Source organism: Coenobita brevimanus, chromosome 61 (assembly GCF_032717465.1).
Source record: "Coenobita brevimanus isolate Jiangsu-jjx chromosome 61, ASM3271746v2, whole genome shotgun sequence".
Lineage (NCBI taxonomy): Eukaryota > Metazoa > Arthropoda > Malacostraca > Decapoda > Coenobitidae > Coenobita > Coenobita brevimanus.
Genome location: NC_137014.1, coordinates 7,759,078 through 7,771,197, shown reverse-complemented (window position 1 = coordinate 7,771,197; position 12,120 = coordinate 7,759,078). Strand labels below are relative to the sequence as shown.

The window sequence follows — 12,120 nt, the reverse complement described above, 5'->3', positions numbered from 1 at the left end:
TCACTTCATTTGTATATAGTGTGACTAAAAGCTAATAACTTATGGGTAACCAGCACAAGGCGTATACCCACTTTAGAGTACAGTACTTCGTCTCTGGCAAAGTCTCTTCATCAGACTTCATTCTCGTCCATTTCCCCACCCTACATTCATCCCTTAACCCCTTCAGGCTGAGGACGTATTATTACTCTTATTATCCCCCGCCGATTTTATTCAGCTTTGGAAAGACTCCTACGCGGAGAAAGTAAATGTAGCCTTCACTAACGCTTTCGCTACAAGAAATCTCCCATATGTTAAATACAGTCACCTGGAGATAGTAAGAATAAATTCTCAAACAAGACTTCCTCCTGCTAACGAGGCTGACCTGTTATTATTAGATCATGATTTGGGCATAGACAATGTGTTAACAGACACATGTTTTCCTCTTCGAGGTGCATGGCAGCATGGGTCTGACGCTACATTCCTGTCGTCCAAAACATTTACGAATAGGAGACCTACCTTTCCACCTACATGATGTACGGTAATGAAATAAATGCATTCAGGGGCCGAATGCTAATCGCCCGCCAAAATATGTTTTAGGATAAGGTGCCTACAAACCAAATCTGAAAAAAAAAAAAAGCAAAACTCTGCGGAATTCGGTCACTGCGTTTCGCAAAAAAGCCACTCCATATTTTTCTAAACACATGGCAGCTGGCGTTCGGTCGTCATTGATCAAATCCTCACAAAAAGTAATAGGCTTCAGCATATCCACATAGCTGCTACTTCCTGAAAGTTTGGTGAATATTCGTCCAAAACTTTTCGAGATACGTTTGGAACACACACACACACACACACACACACACACACACACACACACAGATTATATCGCCTCGACTTTCTAAAGGTGGAAAATAAAAATTTGCAGCCGCCTCTAGAAGCTCTGAATTCATAAGCGCAATGCAAGGCCGTCACTCCCACTGGTGCATTTCATCATTAGGAGGAGTAGACTGTAGCACCAGTCGAGCAGGGCAGTACTCCCGAGGTGGATGGAAAGCTGATGACAGGGAGTGCTGGAGCTCCCGTTTCATCAGCCCTCAGGACTAGTTCCTGACCATCCCCCTTTGCTGAACTTTTTCAGTGTCTCAGTTACACAGAGAGTAGGCCAGCATGCTCTCCAGTACAAATTTCTCTAACTATCTTCACCAAACTACATGCACAGTACACACTACACTTCCTTTTCAAAAATCAATAAAAATGGCGTCTATTAATCAAGCCTCGGAGTCCCCAGGGGGGGGGACCATAAATGCCCCCGCCATCTGCCCCTCTCCCGGTGACGACTCGAGGTGCCTGGAACCACTGTCTGACTCTCTTCTTCTTCATTTCTGCAACATTCGCGGCCTTTCATCTAACTTTCGCTCTGTTGAGCACCACCTCTCCTCCTCTAAACCTCACCTTCTTTTTTCTGACGGAGACTCAGCTGTCTGAGGCAACCGACAGCAAACCCTTTCTGTATCCTCCTACTTTCTCTATACTCATTTCAAAGCCAAAGGTGGCTGTTGTGTATACATACGCAACGACTTATCTTGCTCTCGTGTTCCTGAACTTGATTCTTCTGAATTCTCCACACTCTGGCTTCGGCTTTCCTGTCATTCTCTGACTAAATATATCTGTGCTGTTTACTTATCCCCGAATTCTACTGACTATCAAAAATTCTTTGACTATCTTACTTCTACGATGGAACACATTCTGTCCATTTCTCCTTTCTCTGAAATCTCCATTCTTGGAGAATTTCAATGTTCACCTACCACCTTTGGCTCTCCTCTCCTTTCACGGATCCACCTGGTGAACAAGCCTACATCTTTTCTATCCTTAATGACCTAGAGCAGCTTGTACAGCACCCTACCCGTATCCTGACCGCCTTGGAGAGAGCTCCAACATACTTGACCGACTCTTCCTCACAACTAATCCTTCTGCTTACTCTGTTAATCTTTTCTCTCCGTTGGGCTCCTCCGATCACAACCTTATTACCTTAACCTGTCCTATCACTCCGATGCATTCTGTGGACCCTCCAGGGAAACGTCGTCTGTGGCACTTTGGGCCCGCGAACTGGGAGGCCCTCAGGCAGTACTTCTTTGATTTTCCCTGGAATGATTATTGCTTCCATGGCCGGGGAGCCATCTGAGTGTGCCCTTGCGCATTACGGAGGTTATTCTCTCGGGCATGGAAGCAGCATTCATTCCTTTCTCATATCCTTTGACTAACGCAAAGAAAGCCTTGGTTTAATCACGCTTGTTCTAATGCTGTCCCGCAACAAGGAGGGCCTACAAATGGTACCGGAGCCAACCCACCTGAATCACATCTTTTATACGTGTCAGCCCGGAATGGTGCTAAGTCTGTTCTTAGCTCTGCTAAAAATAATTTCATCCGTACTAAATGCTCTCAACTCTCCAACTCGAATTCTTCCCGCTTCTGGCACTTTGCCAAAAATCTTTCTAACAAGTTTACCTCATAATCCTTCCCTCCTCTTTTCTACTCTGATGGCTCTGTAGCTATTTCTTCTACTGATAAAGCAGATCTCTTCATACTGAACTTTCTCCTCCAATTCCACCTTAGACGATTCCGGTGCTGTTCCTCCTTCACTTCTCCCCTCTGACTTCCTCATGGCTGACATTAAAATTTCTTCAGTTGATGTATTTTCTGCCATCACTGGCCTCAGTACTAACAAGGCATATGGGCCTGATGGGGTCCCTCCTGTTGTTCTCAAGAACTGTGCTTCTGTGCTTACACCCTGCCTAGGCAAACTCTTTCGCCTTTGTCTGTCAACTTGTACCTTTCCTTCTTGCTGGAAGTTTGCTCTCATTCAGCCAGTCCCAAAGAAGGGTGACCACTCCCAACCCTCCAACTATCGTCCAATTGCTTTAACGTCCTGTATTTCAAAAGTTTTCGAGTCAATTCTTAATAGAAAAATTTTAAGGCATCTTTCCTATCACAACCTTCTTTCCGATCGTCAGTATGGGTTCCGTCAGGGGCGGCTCCACTGGCGATCTTCTCCTACCTTTCAGACTCCTGGTCATCCTCCTTTCGGGACTTTGGCGAAAGCTTTGCCATTGCACTTGACATCTCAAAGGCTTTCGATCGAGTCTGGCATAAATCTTTAATTTCCAAACTGCCCTCCTACGGTTTCTATCCTTCTATCTGTGCCTTCATCGCTAGCTTCCTTTCTGGTCGTTCTATAGCCGCTGTTGTAGACGGCCATCGTTCTTCTCCTAGATCTATCAACAGTGGTGTTCCTCAGGGCTCTGTCCTATCACCAACTCTCTTCCTTTTATTCATCAATGATCTTCTAAGCTGTACATCTAACCCTATCCACTCATACGCTGATGACTCCACCCTTCACCTTTCCATTCGGTTCCCGCAACGCCCATCTCAACAGTTACTTCAAGAAACAAGGGATGAGGCTATGGCACACCTAATGTCTGACTTGGCTCGTATCGCTGACTGGGGTAAAAATAATATGGTTGTCTTTAATGCATCTAAGACTCAGTTCTTACACCTATCAACCCGACAAAATCTTCCACAGGTATACCCATTAATGTTTAATAATATTCAGCTTAATCCTGCATCATCCTTGAACATGCTTGGGGTTTCATTTACTCAGGACTTATCTTGGAAAGATCATATTACATCTCTTGTAAAATCTGCTTCTAAGAGATTGGGTGTGCTAAGCCGACTCCGCTCTTTCTTTACCCCTGCACAATTGTTGACTCTATACAGAGGTTTTATCCGCCCCTGTGTGGAGTACAACTCTCATGTGTGGGAGGCTCCCCACATACAGCTCTTCTCAATAGGGTGGAGTCAAAGGCTTTTAGTCTCATTAACTCTCCTCCTCTTACTGACTCCCTTCAACCTCTGTCTCTTCGCCGCACTGTTGCATCTTTATCTCTTTTCTATCGCTACTTTAATGGTCACTGCTCCTCTGAACTGTCTGCTTGCATTCCTCCACCTCTACGACGGGCGCGTAGCACCGTCTGGCAGCAAACTCTCATCCCTTTTCTGTCCAACTCTCTAATGCAAGAGTTAACCGTTACTCCCAGTCTTTCATTTATGCAACAGGTCAACTCTGGAACTGTCTCCCTCTGTCTGTATTTCCTGCTGCCTATGATCTCCAGTCTTTCAAACGCAGTGTGTCCAGGCATCTCAAAATGATCGGATCTTGAATTTGGCTCTCTATTGTATTTTGTTTTTCTCTTGGAGGGAACTGTTACTGCGGGCCATGGCCTTTGGTTCCTTCTTCCTCGCATAAAAAAAAAAAAAAAAAAAAAAAAAAAAACCCCCTTCATATAATATTTTTGCTACATTCAAATATCTTTATTCATCTTTGCCTAAAGTAACTCCTTCACTACTAGAACGAGACTGAAGAGCAAGACTAATACATAAAGTAAGTCATCACACTGACAAGATAAAAATTTAGCATGACCATAGACGGAATGTATTTGTGAAAAGGTGATTGTATTGCATCAAAAGTTATGTCAGTACATTTATGTTAACATCCAACTCATTAACTCCACCCCGATGACATCTTTGTGCTGCTTTTTACTGCAGCTAGCAGACGATTTTAGCTCGGGAGAACACCAACTAGTGGAGAGCTATATGGTGTCTTTAACCTCCTCCAGTTCGAAAAATCTCTCCACAGTTGAAAGAAGTCGTCTAGAGATAGAAAGCATAAGATAAAATTATGCAGATAACCAAAAAGGATGCTGACAAACATCAGGTAAATACAAGTATAGTAAAACACACACAGGTCGAACTTTGACCTTCCTCTGTGGCCTTGAACTTGGACTTACCATTCTCGAAACGATTCCCTTCGTTCTTGCCTTACTTCCAACTCTTCAACTAAGTTTGGTCTACATCAGAGCAGAACTGTGTAAGCTGGCCCTGCAATGTGACCTTGGGACTTAACATACTGTACTCAAAAGCAATAGATGAAACCTTTGGCTGACCCTGAACCCTGTCACGAAGTTTGGTTAAATCGGGTCAAGGCTATTTGTGAATACCAGTACGCCATAACTAGGTCCCTTACTTGCCTACAACTCTTTTACTTACCTAGTCATTCAGTGACAGAAAATTATGCTGAGATTCTTGTCAACCTCCAGAAATTACATGTCGTCTGATTTAAGGAGCTAAATTTACTTGATTTCACTTTCAAACATAGACTTCTCACACTTGTACGTAAACTGAAAACTTAAATCACAAATCAACATACTAGAATGGAGTTTAATGAAATCAGTAATGCAGCATGTTACAGTTAAGGACAGTCTTAACCCCTGTCAGCCCAGTGACGGCATCTTTATTTTATTCCATCTCCAGATGACTTTTTCAGCTTTAGGGAGACTTTGCACTGGAGGAGTTACTCACTCTCTTCTTCATTTGAACTACATCTTGTGGTAAACGTAACAATAGAAAAGACGTCATGGCAATGAGAGATTAAGTATAGACCTGTCACAATCGTACGCTGCATAAAATGTGAAAACTAGTCACACATGAAGTTTTCAAACTGAAGTTTTACTCGTATTATAACAGTAAGATAACAGTTTGATGTTCAAGAAACTTTTAACACTTTCACTCCAATGACGTATTTTTACTTCATTCTTGCTACGCCTCAGACGATTTTCTTCAGCTCAAGTATACTTTTCAAGCTGTTCGGGTTATATATAGCGTTCATAATATTGTCCGCTGGTGATATAAATAAAATGAAAAATGCAACATCTGTCTGAATACATTAACGCACTCTGATACCGGCAATGTGTTAGTGGATAATTCTGTACGTTTATTCATTTACTGTATTTAGTTAGTACAAGTAGCCTACAGATTAGCCTTCTACATTGGGCGATGTACTTTTATGTATATTCGTGCTACCACCCCGCTATTTTTACCCACCTGTAGCAGGACCTATAGTAGTGCGGGGGCTAATTCAGGCTTCAGTATATCGAACCCTTCCATTTCGAAAACTCTATCCTACTCCTTTGAAAGTTGCAGGAATAAAATATCATCAGTGTTTATTGGTTGAGCCTCTCATGATCGGGACAAATCTAGTATGATATTTCTGCTAACGCCAAATGAATCTGCTCAGCTAATTGTGCGTCACAGTAGCCTGCGAGTGTCAGGCATTAAAAAGTGATGTGTGGCTATAAATAACATGAAGTAAAAGGTCATCTCCTGATACGCTTCACCTTACTTGGCAGTTCAGCTATGAACCTGATACCATTATTAAATTTCAGCAAAAAAAATACAGTATTACATTTTACTGATTTATTATCAGACTTATAATCTAACTTCAATACCAACGATTAACCACTCCATTCCTCTGACTTTTTTAAAATCTTGTTCTTGCCATCTCCACACAATTTTATTCGCCCAGAGAACACGTTTCGAGACTGAGGTATAGAGAGACCTCAGTAATCCCTTCACTATGACAGCTCCTTCCAAACCTGAATAAAACTCTCGTGAAAGTAAAAAATATGCTTTAAAGCAAAATTCGACACCACATTGAAGCGAAAAAGTTTTAATGTTTTACGGTACTGGCGGTTCGATTTCAGGATTTTTCTTCCTTTCTGGCCACTAAGGGCTGTATTCTCCTTATCTCCGGACATATCTTGACACGACAACTCTTTCTCAGCGGTTTAGTTTGATCATTGCACCTACCTACCCTTTGGTGTGTTACCGGTAATAGTGCTATGTCGATATTAAAAACATATATTTAACATGCAAGGCATCATTAAGGTGTAATAAGTCAAATATATGGCTTATATAGAGGTGATGTACGGTAAATTTTCCTGGGCCAGAAAGAATACGCATTATCGGCCTACATCTGCACACACCCTACCTAACTTCCTCACAACATCACCCTTTCCCACCCATCACCCCCACCCCAACATTTGCACATAGCCTACCTAACTCCCTTATAACATGTATCACCCTATTCCCTCCTCCCCCACCTCCACATCTCCTGCACACACCCTACCACACTCCCTCACAACATGTCTCACCCCATTCCCACCCCACATCCCCACCTCTGCGCACACTCTACCTAACTCCCTTACAACAAGTCCCACCCTGTTCCTTCCCACCACCCCCACATCTACAGTACACACATCCTCCCTAATTCCTTCCCAGCATGCCCCATCCCATTCCTACACCCCACCCCCACAGCTCGATTACACACCTTACCTAAATCCCTCCTAACACCTCCAACCCCATTCCCACCCTCCACCCCCCACTTCAACACTCGCCCAGCAACTTGACACAAGGTTGGAGGATGAAGAACTTCTTAAGTTGGGGGAAGTCGTGGCAGCGGGATCAGGGACTTAGGTGGCAAACACCATCACTCATTTCGTCTTTCTGTCAATAGTTGTAATTACTAGTTACAAACAAAGCTACCTTCTTTTTAATGCATAAACAGTATCTATATTATAATGATCCGATTTACGTATGTTCGTTTGTTACCGTAACACAGCAAAAACGGCGCAACATAGCGCAATTTTTGTCAGAGCAAGGTACCGTTAAAATCCTCTAATTTGAAGAATAAAACGATATCCAGTCCAATCGAGCCACTGGTTGCCGAGTTAAAACTCATTTCTGGCCTTTTGCTTCAAATTCAGTATTTGCTTTTAGTGGAAGGGATGGATTCATTCTTGGTCCAGCACTGAAATTATCACCATGACACAAGAGAGAAAAGTGGCGGGTTTTGTTGTATTATCATTCTCTCGCCTCTCCTTCCTTCCTTCTTATACTCCTATAATTGTACAGTATGGTATAATGCTATAGTATAATTTAGTTTAGTATCAAACACTACTATCCTGCCTCTCTCTCTTACCCTTCTCAACGGGTGTCCCAACAGGATAAAAATAAGGGAAAATTCCTCACTCCGTCTTGCTTACAGCATGAGTAATTCAGATTTTTGTTACCTCTAAACTGAAAATACGAACTGACGACATCGAGCTGAGGCCGTCGAAGACGACTTTGTTTTGCATTTTCTCCAGCATTATTAAAGCAATACATTCCTTTATATACATATATATATATATATATATATATATATAACCTCGAAGGAAAAATTCAGTCCTGATTCCTTAGAGGGAAAAATTAAAAAAACTATTTAAAAGGGCAACAGTACTTCACAAGGATACCCAGTTTCTTTCATAGTAACTATTTAGAAAAAAAAAAATCTAATGAAACTGATGTGACAGTTGTGTCGGTCTTAAGGTAGAAAGGTTCTTAATGCTTAGAGCTGTTCTGTTCCAGAAATAGCTCCTCGTACATGAAATTCTTCACTTGTGGATCCCAAGGATTTTTTGTTTCCTTTGGTGAAGGCAGATGTTGAAACCTTAATCTCATAGATAAGCCGCTGCAAATAGTAACATGCCGGCAGCCATTCGTGTAAGGCTGGACTTTCTTCTTTTAACTTCATGTTTAATATCGGTAACATGTTAATATTTCACGCTTGAGGCAGCGATCACTTAATCCAAATTAATGTTTTTCTCCGACTCTTATTTGTGCTAGATGTAGTACATACTCAGACCGTAGTTTTATAACAGGTGTTAGATGTAGAACACACTCAGACACAACAGCTTTATAATACAAAGTTATACATTTATATTTGCCTGAATTTATGTTCGGGCACACCAGTTACAGTACGGCAGAGGCACACTGATTGTGGCAGTAGCAACCTCAGTTTGATAGAAATGAATAGTAAAGCAATGCTAATATATAGCCGAGCCTTTTTACATTATCAGGATTTAAAGCTTCTTATGCACACAGACACTTCGTTTTACTTCAGCTTCTGTATCGTTGTATCTCTATCACCATAATAGTAAGCACACTTTTGGGTTTCCTCCACATACGGTTGTGCCGAAATTTTTCTCAGTATACGAGACGGTAGTTCGATCAGTCCAGAAAAATTTCAATATACTGAAAGCTCGTATACAACAAAATCTTGTTTTTAACATACTAGGTCTTCACCCCAAGCATTAATTTATCAGTCTAAAGCACTGAGCTCTTTAATATGGAAAGGCTTTCTCATGGGTAACACAGCGTAATTAATGTAGCCGCCGCCAGGGCGGCGCTGATGTAGCGGCAGCCATGTTACACCACGCCTGATGCCCACGGTTTTTGAACTGGGGTTGTTCGTTGGGTTTTTGAAAGCAGCCGATGATTCCATAATATATAGTGCCATGGTCAGCTGTGCAGCTTCTGGATGCAAAAATGGGTACAGGAATTCATCATAGAGAGATGACATTACATTTCACAAGCAAGAAATATATCTCGTTGCTAATTCTATAAGATTATTGCCCCCTGGGGACGGGCGGGAAGATTCTTCCCCGGTATCCCTGCATGATTGAGGCGAATAAATGGGGCCCATTTATCTCCAGTCTTCCTCTCCATGTCCTCTTCACTTCTGTTCATGCTCTCTTGTTGATATTTCCATGTTTCTTCCGGCCTTTATCAGTCTGGACATTCAGTTTCATGACATGGATAGTCTAAGGACTTCCCGCATCATTTCAACATCATTACTTCGACGTAAAACAGCTTCACCATCACTATCATTTCAACGTTCATACCACACTATCTTTTCTCTTCCTGCCATTGCCTTTCTCTGCCTTAGTGTCATAAAGGGTAAATTCTGCACTGCAGCAACCCATGGCGTTGTTTTATACTCATTGGCTAAATGTACCCCATATAATTCGTTGACCTAGGCAGAAAAAAAAAAAATCATAATCCATATATTTTTTGAATTATAAGCAACACGTGTATCTTTATTAATAACCACTGCTTAGTGGAAACAGAGTATTTGAATCTGAATTTGAGTTCTGGTGTTCCAATATGGCGGCCAAAATCACACTCTCGAGGGGGAGACAGCCTCTCCATACTATAGAGCTCAGTGGTCTAAAGACACTTACAACAGTGGGCGCATCAGTTCAGAGTTATCTTATACATATTCCTAGTTTCATTAATCAAAACTAAATTACCATTATGTCATACTTAAGCAACACTTATCTTGACTGAGTCAACACTACATTATACGACGGTACAGATCGGATGAAGTACATAAGAACCCAGACAACTCGGTCTGTTTGACATGAACATAAAAATTTCCTTTTGTTTTTTTTTGTTTTTTTACAACAGAGCTTAAGAAAACACTTACTTCCATTACCATTCAGAAATAACAAATCTTGTTGGTTGGCACCAGTGAATTCTTAATATGCCTATAGTGCCAAAGTGAATGAAAAATTAATAACAGACCAAAAACAGGAATTCTCTCTCTCTCTCTCTCTCTCTCTCTCTCTCTCTCTCTCTCTCTCTCTCTCTCTCTCTCTCTCTCTCTCTCTCTCTCCACTAACCTGTTCAATCTCCGGGGTGAACCTGACGGGACGCAGGTAGTAGCAGATGACGATGACGTGAACCAGGTTGATGAGGACGAAGATAGCGTTCCACAAGAAGGTGTCGAAGGAGCACAGGATCACCCAACCCCACAGACTGAAGAAGGTGCAGCCGATGGTTAGCGTTATGCGCAAATACAGGATTCCGTAGATCCCATTGGGCGCCAGGTAGGAGAGGAAGAGGAAGATGTTAGCTAATTGAAAGTAGATGTGGTTGATAGGAAGCCAGTTCACACAGAGACCAAATTCTCCGTAGTCCACCCCTCCGGCGTTGATGACCTTCCTGATATCCAGGTTGTCGAGGTAGGAAGGGTCCGTGCTGGCTGATGAGGATTCCGCGATGTCTCCCGCCGACGATGTTGAGGAGGTTGTGGGAGGCTGTGATGCAGAGATGTTGAAAGCCAGGTCATCTTCCGTCATGTTGCTGAAGATGAGAGTGGAGGAGGCTAGCGTGGTCACGACAGGACCCAGGATGGTCGTGTTGAGGCCCATGCTGGCAACAGACTGAAACGCTCAAAGGAAAATCTCACTCGAAAACACGCCAGCGGCTACTATAACAAGAAGAGCTTTGAGGGTGAAGCAGGGGAGGTTAAGGATAGCCGACGCCTCACTCTTGCCCTCAACATGGTCAGTCCCGCTTCACAGTCTCATCAACTCTAGCCACCACCCGCCCCGCTCTCCTGACTCTCTCCAGGACATCAGTGGTTCACCAGGCACTCCTCACAGACATGTCGGATCTCAGGAGGTGCCGGTGCTGTAGTGGTTAATACATCAGCCTGCAACTGGAATAGCCTGAAATGGATTCCCGGGCAGGTCAGACTCATAAACAAAGTTTCTTCCCTCTCTGTCCCTGTTCACCCAGCAATACCAATGAGGACTTGCATGTAAATTCAATTGTTGCGTGTCGTATTGTAGGGGTATATTATGACTTTTAGTAATTATTCTTGACCTCAGTGACCCTCGTGTGGCCGACAACCATTAATCCTATGCCTTCTTTTTCTTCTGACCTCAGCTGCTTGTGTGGTCAAGTCATCCGTAAGCATCCTCAGCACACCCAGTTATTAGAGGTAATATATGCTGTACATACTCATCCACCAAGAACTAAACAAATCTGTCAAATATCAATATATTTCTATACCTCTTAGGTTCTAACAAATGTTTCCCACTGTACCACGAGATCCTCAAAGACGCAAATGGAGGTACCGACGCACCTTTGACGTATGGTGCTTGATTGCCACTGTCAAGCACTGCGATGGAGTTAGCTTCAGCTCTCACTTCTCCTGATCTTATCACACACTTTTTCTAGCAATGATCTTGGGTAAACATATAAGAACACAAAGCACTAATAACACGGAGGCTACGGTGGCCGAACAAGGCAAACTGTGGTTAACGAATTAGTCTATTTACACATCAACCCAGCCATGGTGATGCGCTGAGAAACTGAAACAATCACCCACTCATCTAGTCCTCCATGATGGGTTCAGTGACTGATAGCAAAACAAAGGCGCCTGAGGTGGGACGCAAGGGGCAACGGGTGAAGCAGAGTGGGGGAGCCTGGCAGCGGCGGAAGTGGGGAAGGGATGTGGTGATGGGGGTGTGATGTGGGAGGGGTGGTGAGGAGATGACGGGTGGAAGTGATTGTTGCTCCCTACAGTTCCTCATGTCTTCCAGTTCTCGTTCATGTCTCGCTGGGACATCTGCAAAGAAA

At 42.9% G+C, this 12,120-nt stretch overlaps 1 protein-coding gene across 1 annotated transcript in view; it reads right to left on the bottom strand.

The window, feature by feature from the left end:
• The window catches only part of LOC145403615 (popeye domain-containing protein 3-like), a 592,299-nt gene extending 581,319 nt beyond the window's left edge, over positions 1–10,980 (bottom strand). The window contains exon 1 of the mRNA XM_080275292.1: positions 10,374–10,980. Within this exon, the coding sequence (XP_080131418.1) occupies positions 10,374–10,904 (531 nt within the window). The 5' untranslated portion in view covers positions 10,905–10,980. The remainder of the gene's footprint in view (positions 1–10,373) is intronic.
• Positions 10,981–12,120: the final 1,140 nt, after the last annotated feature.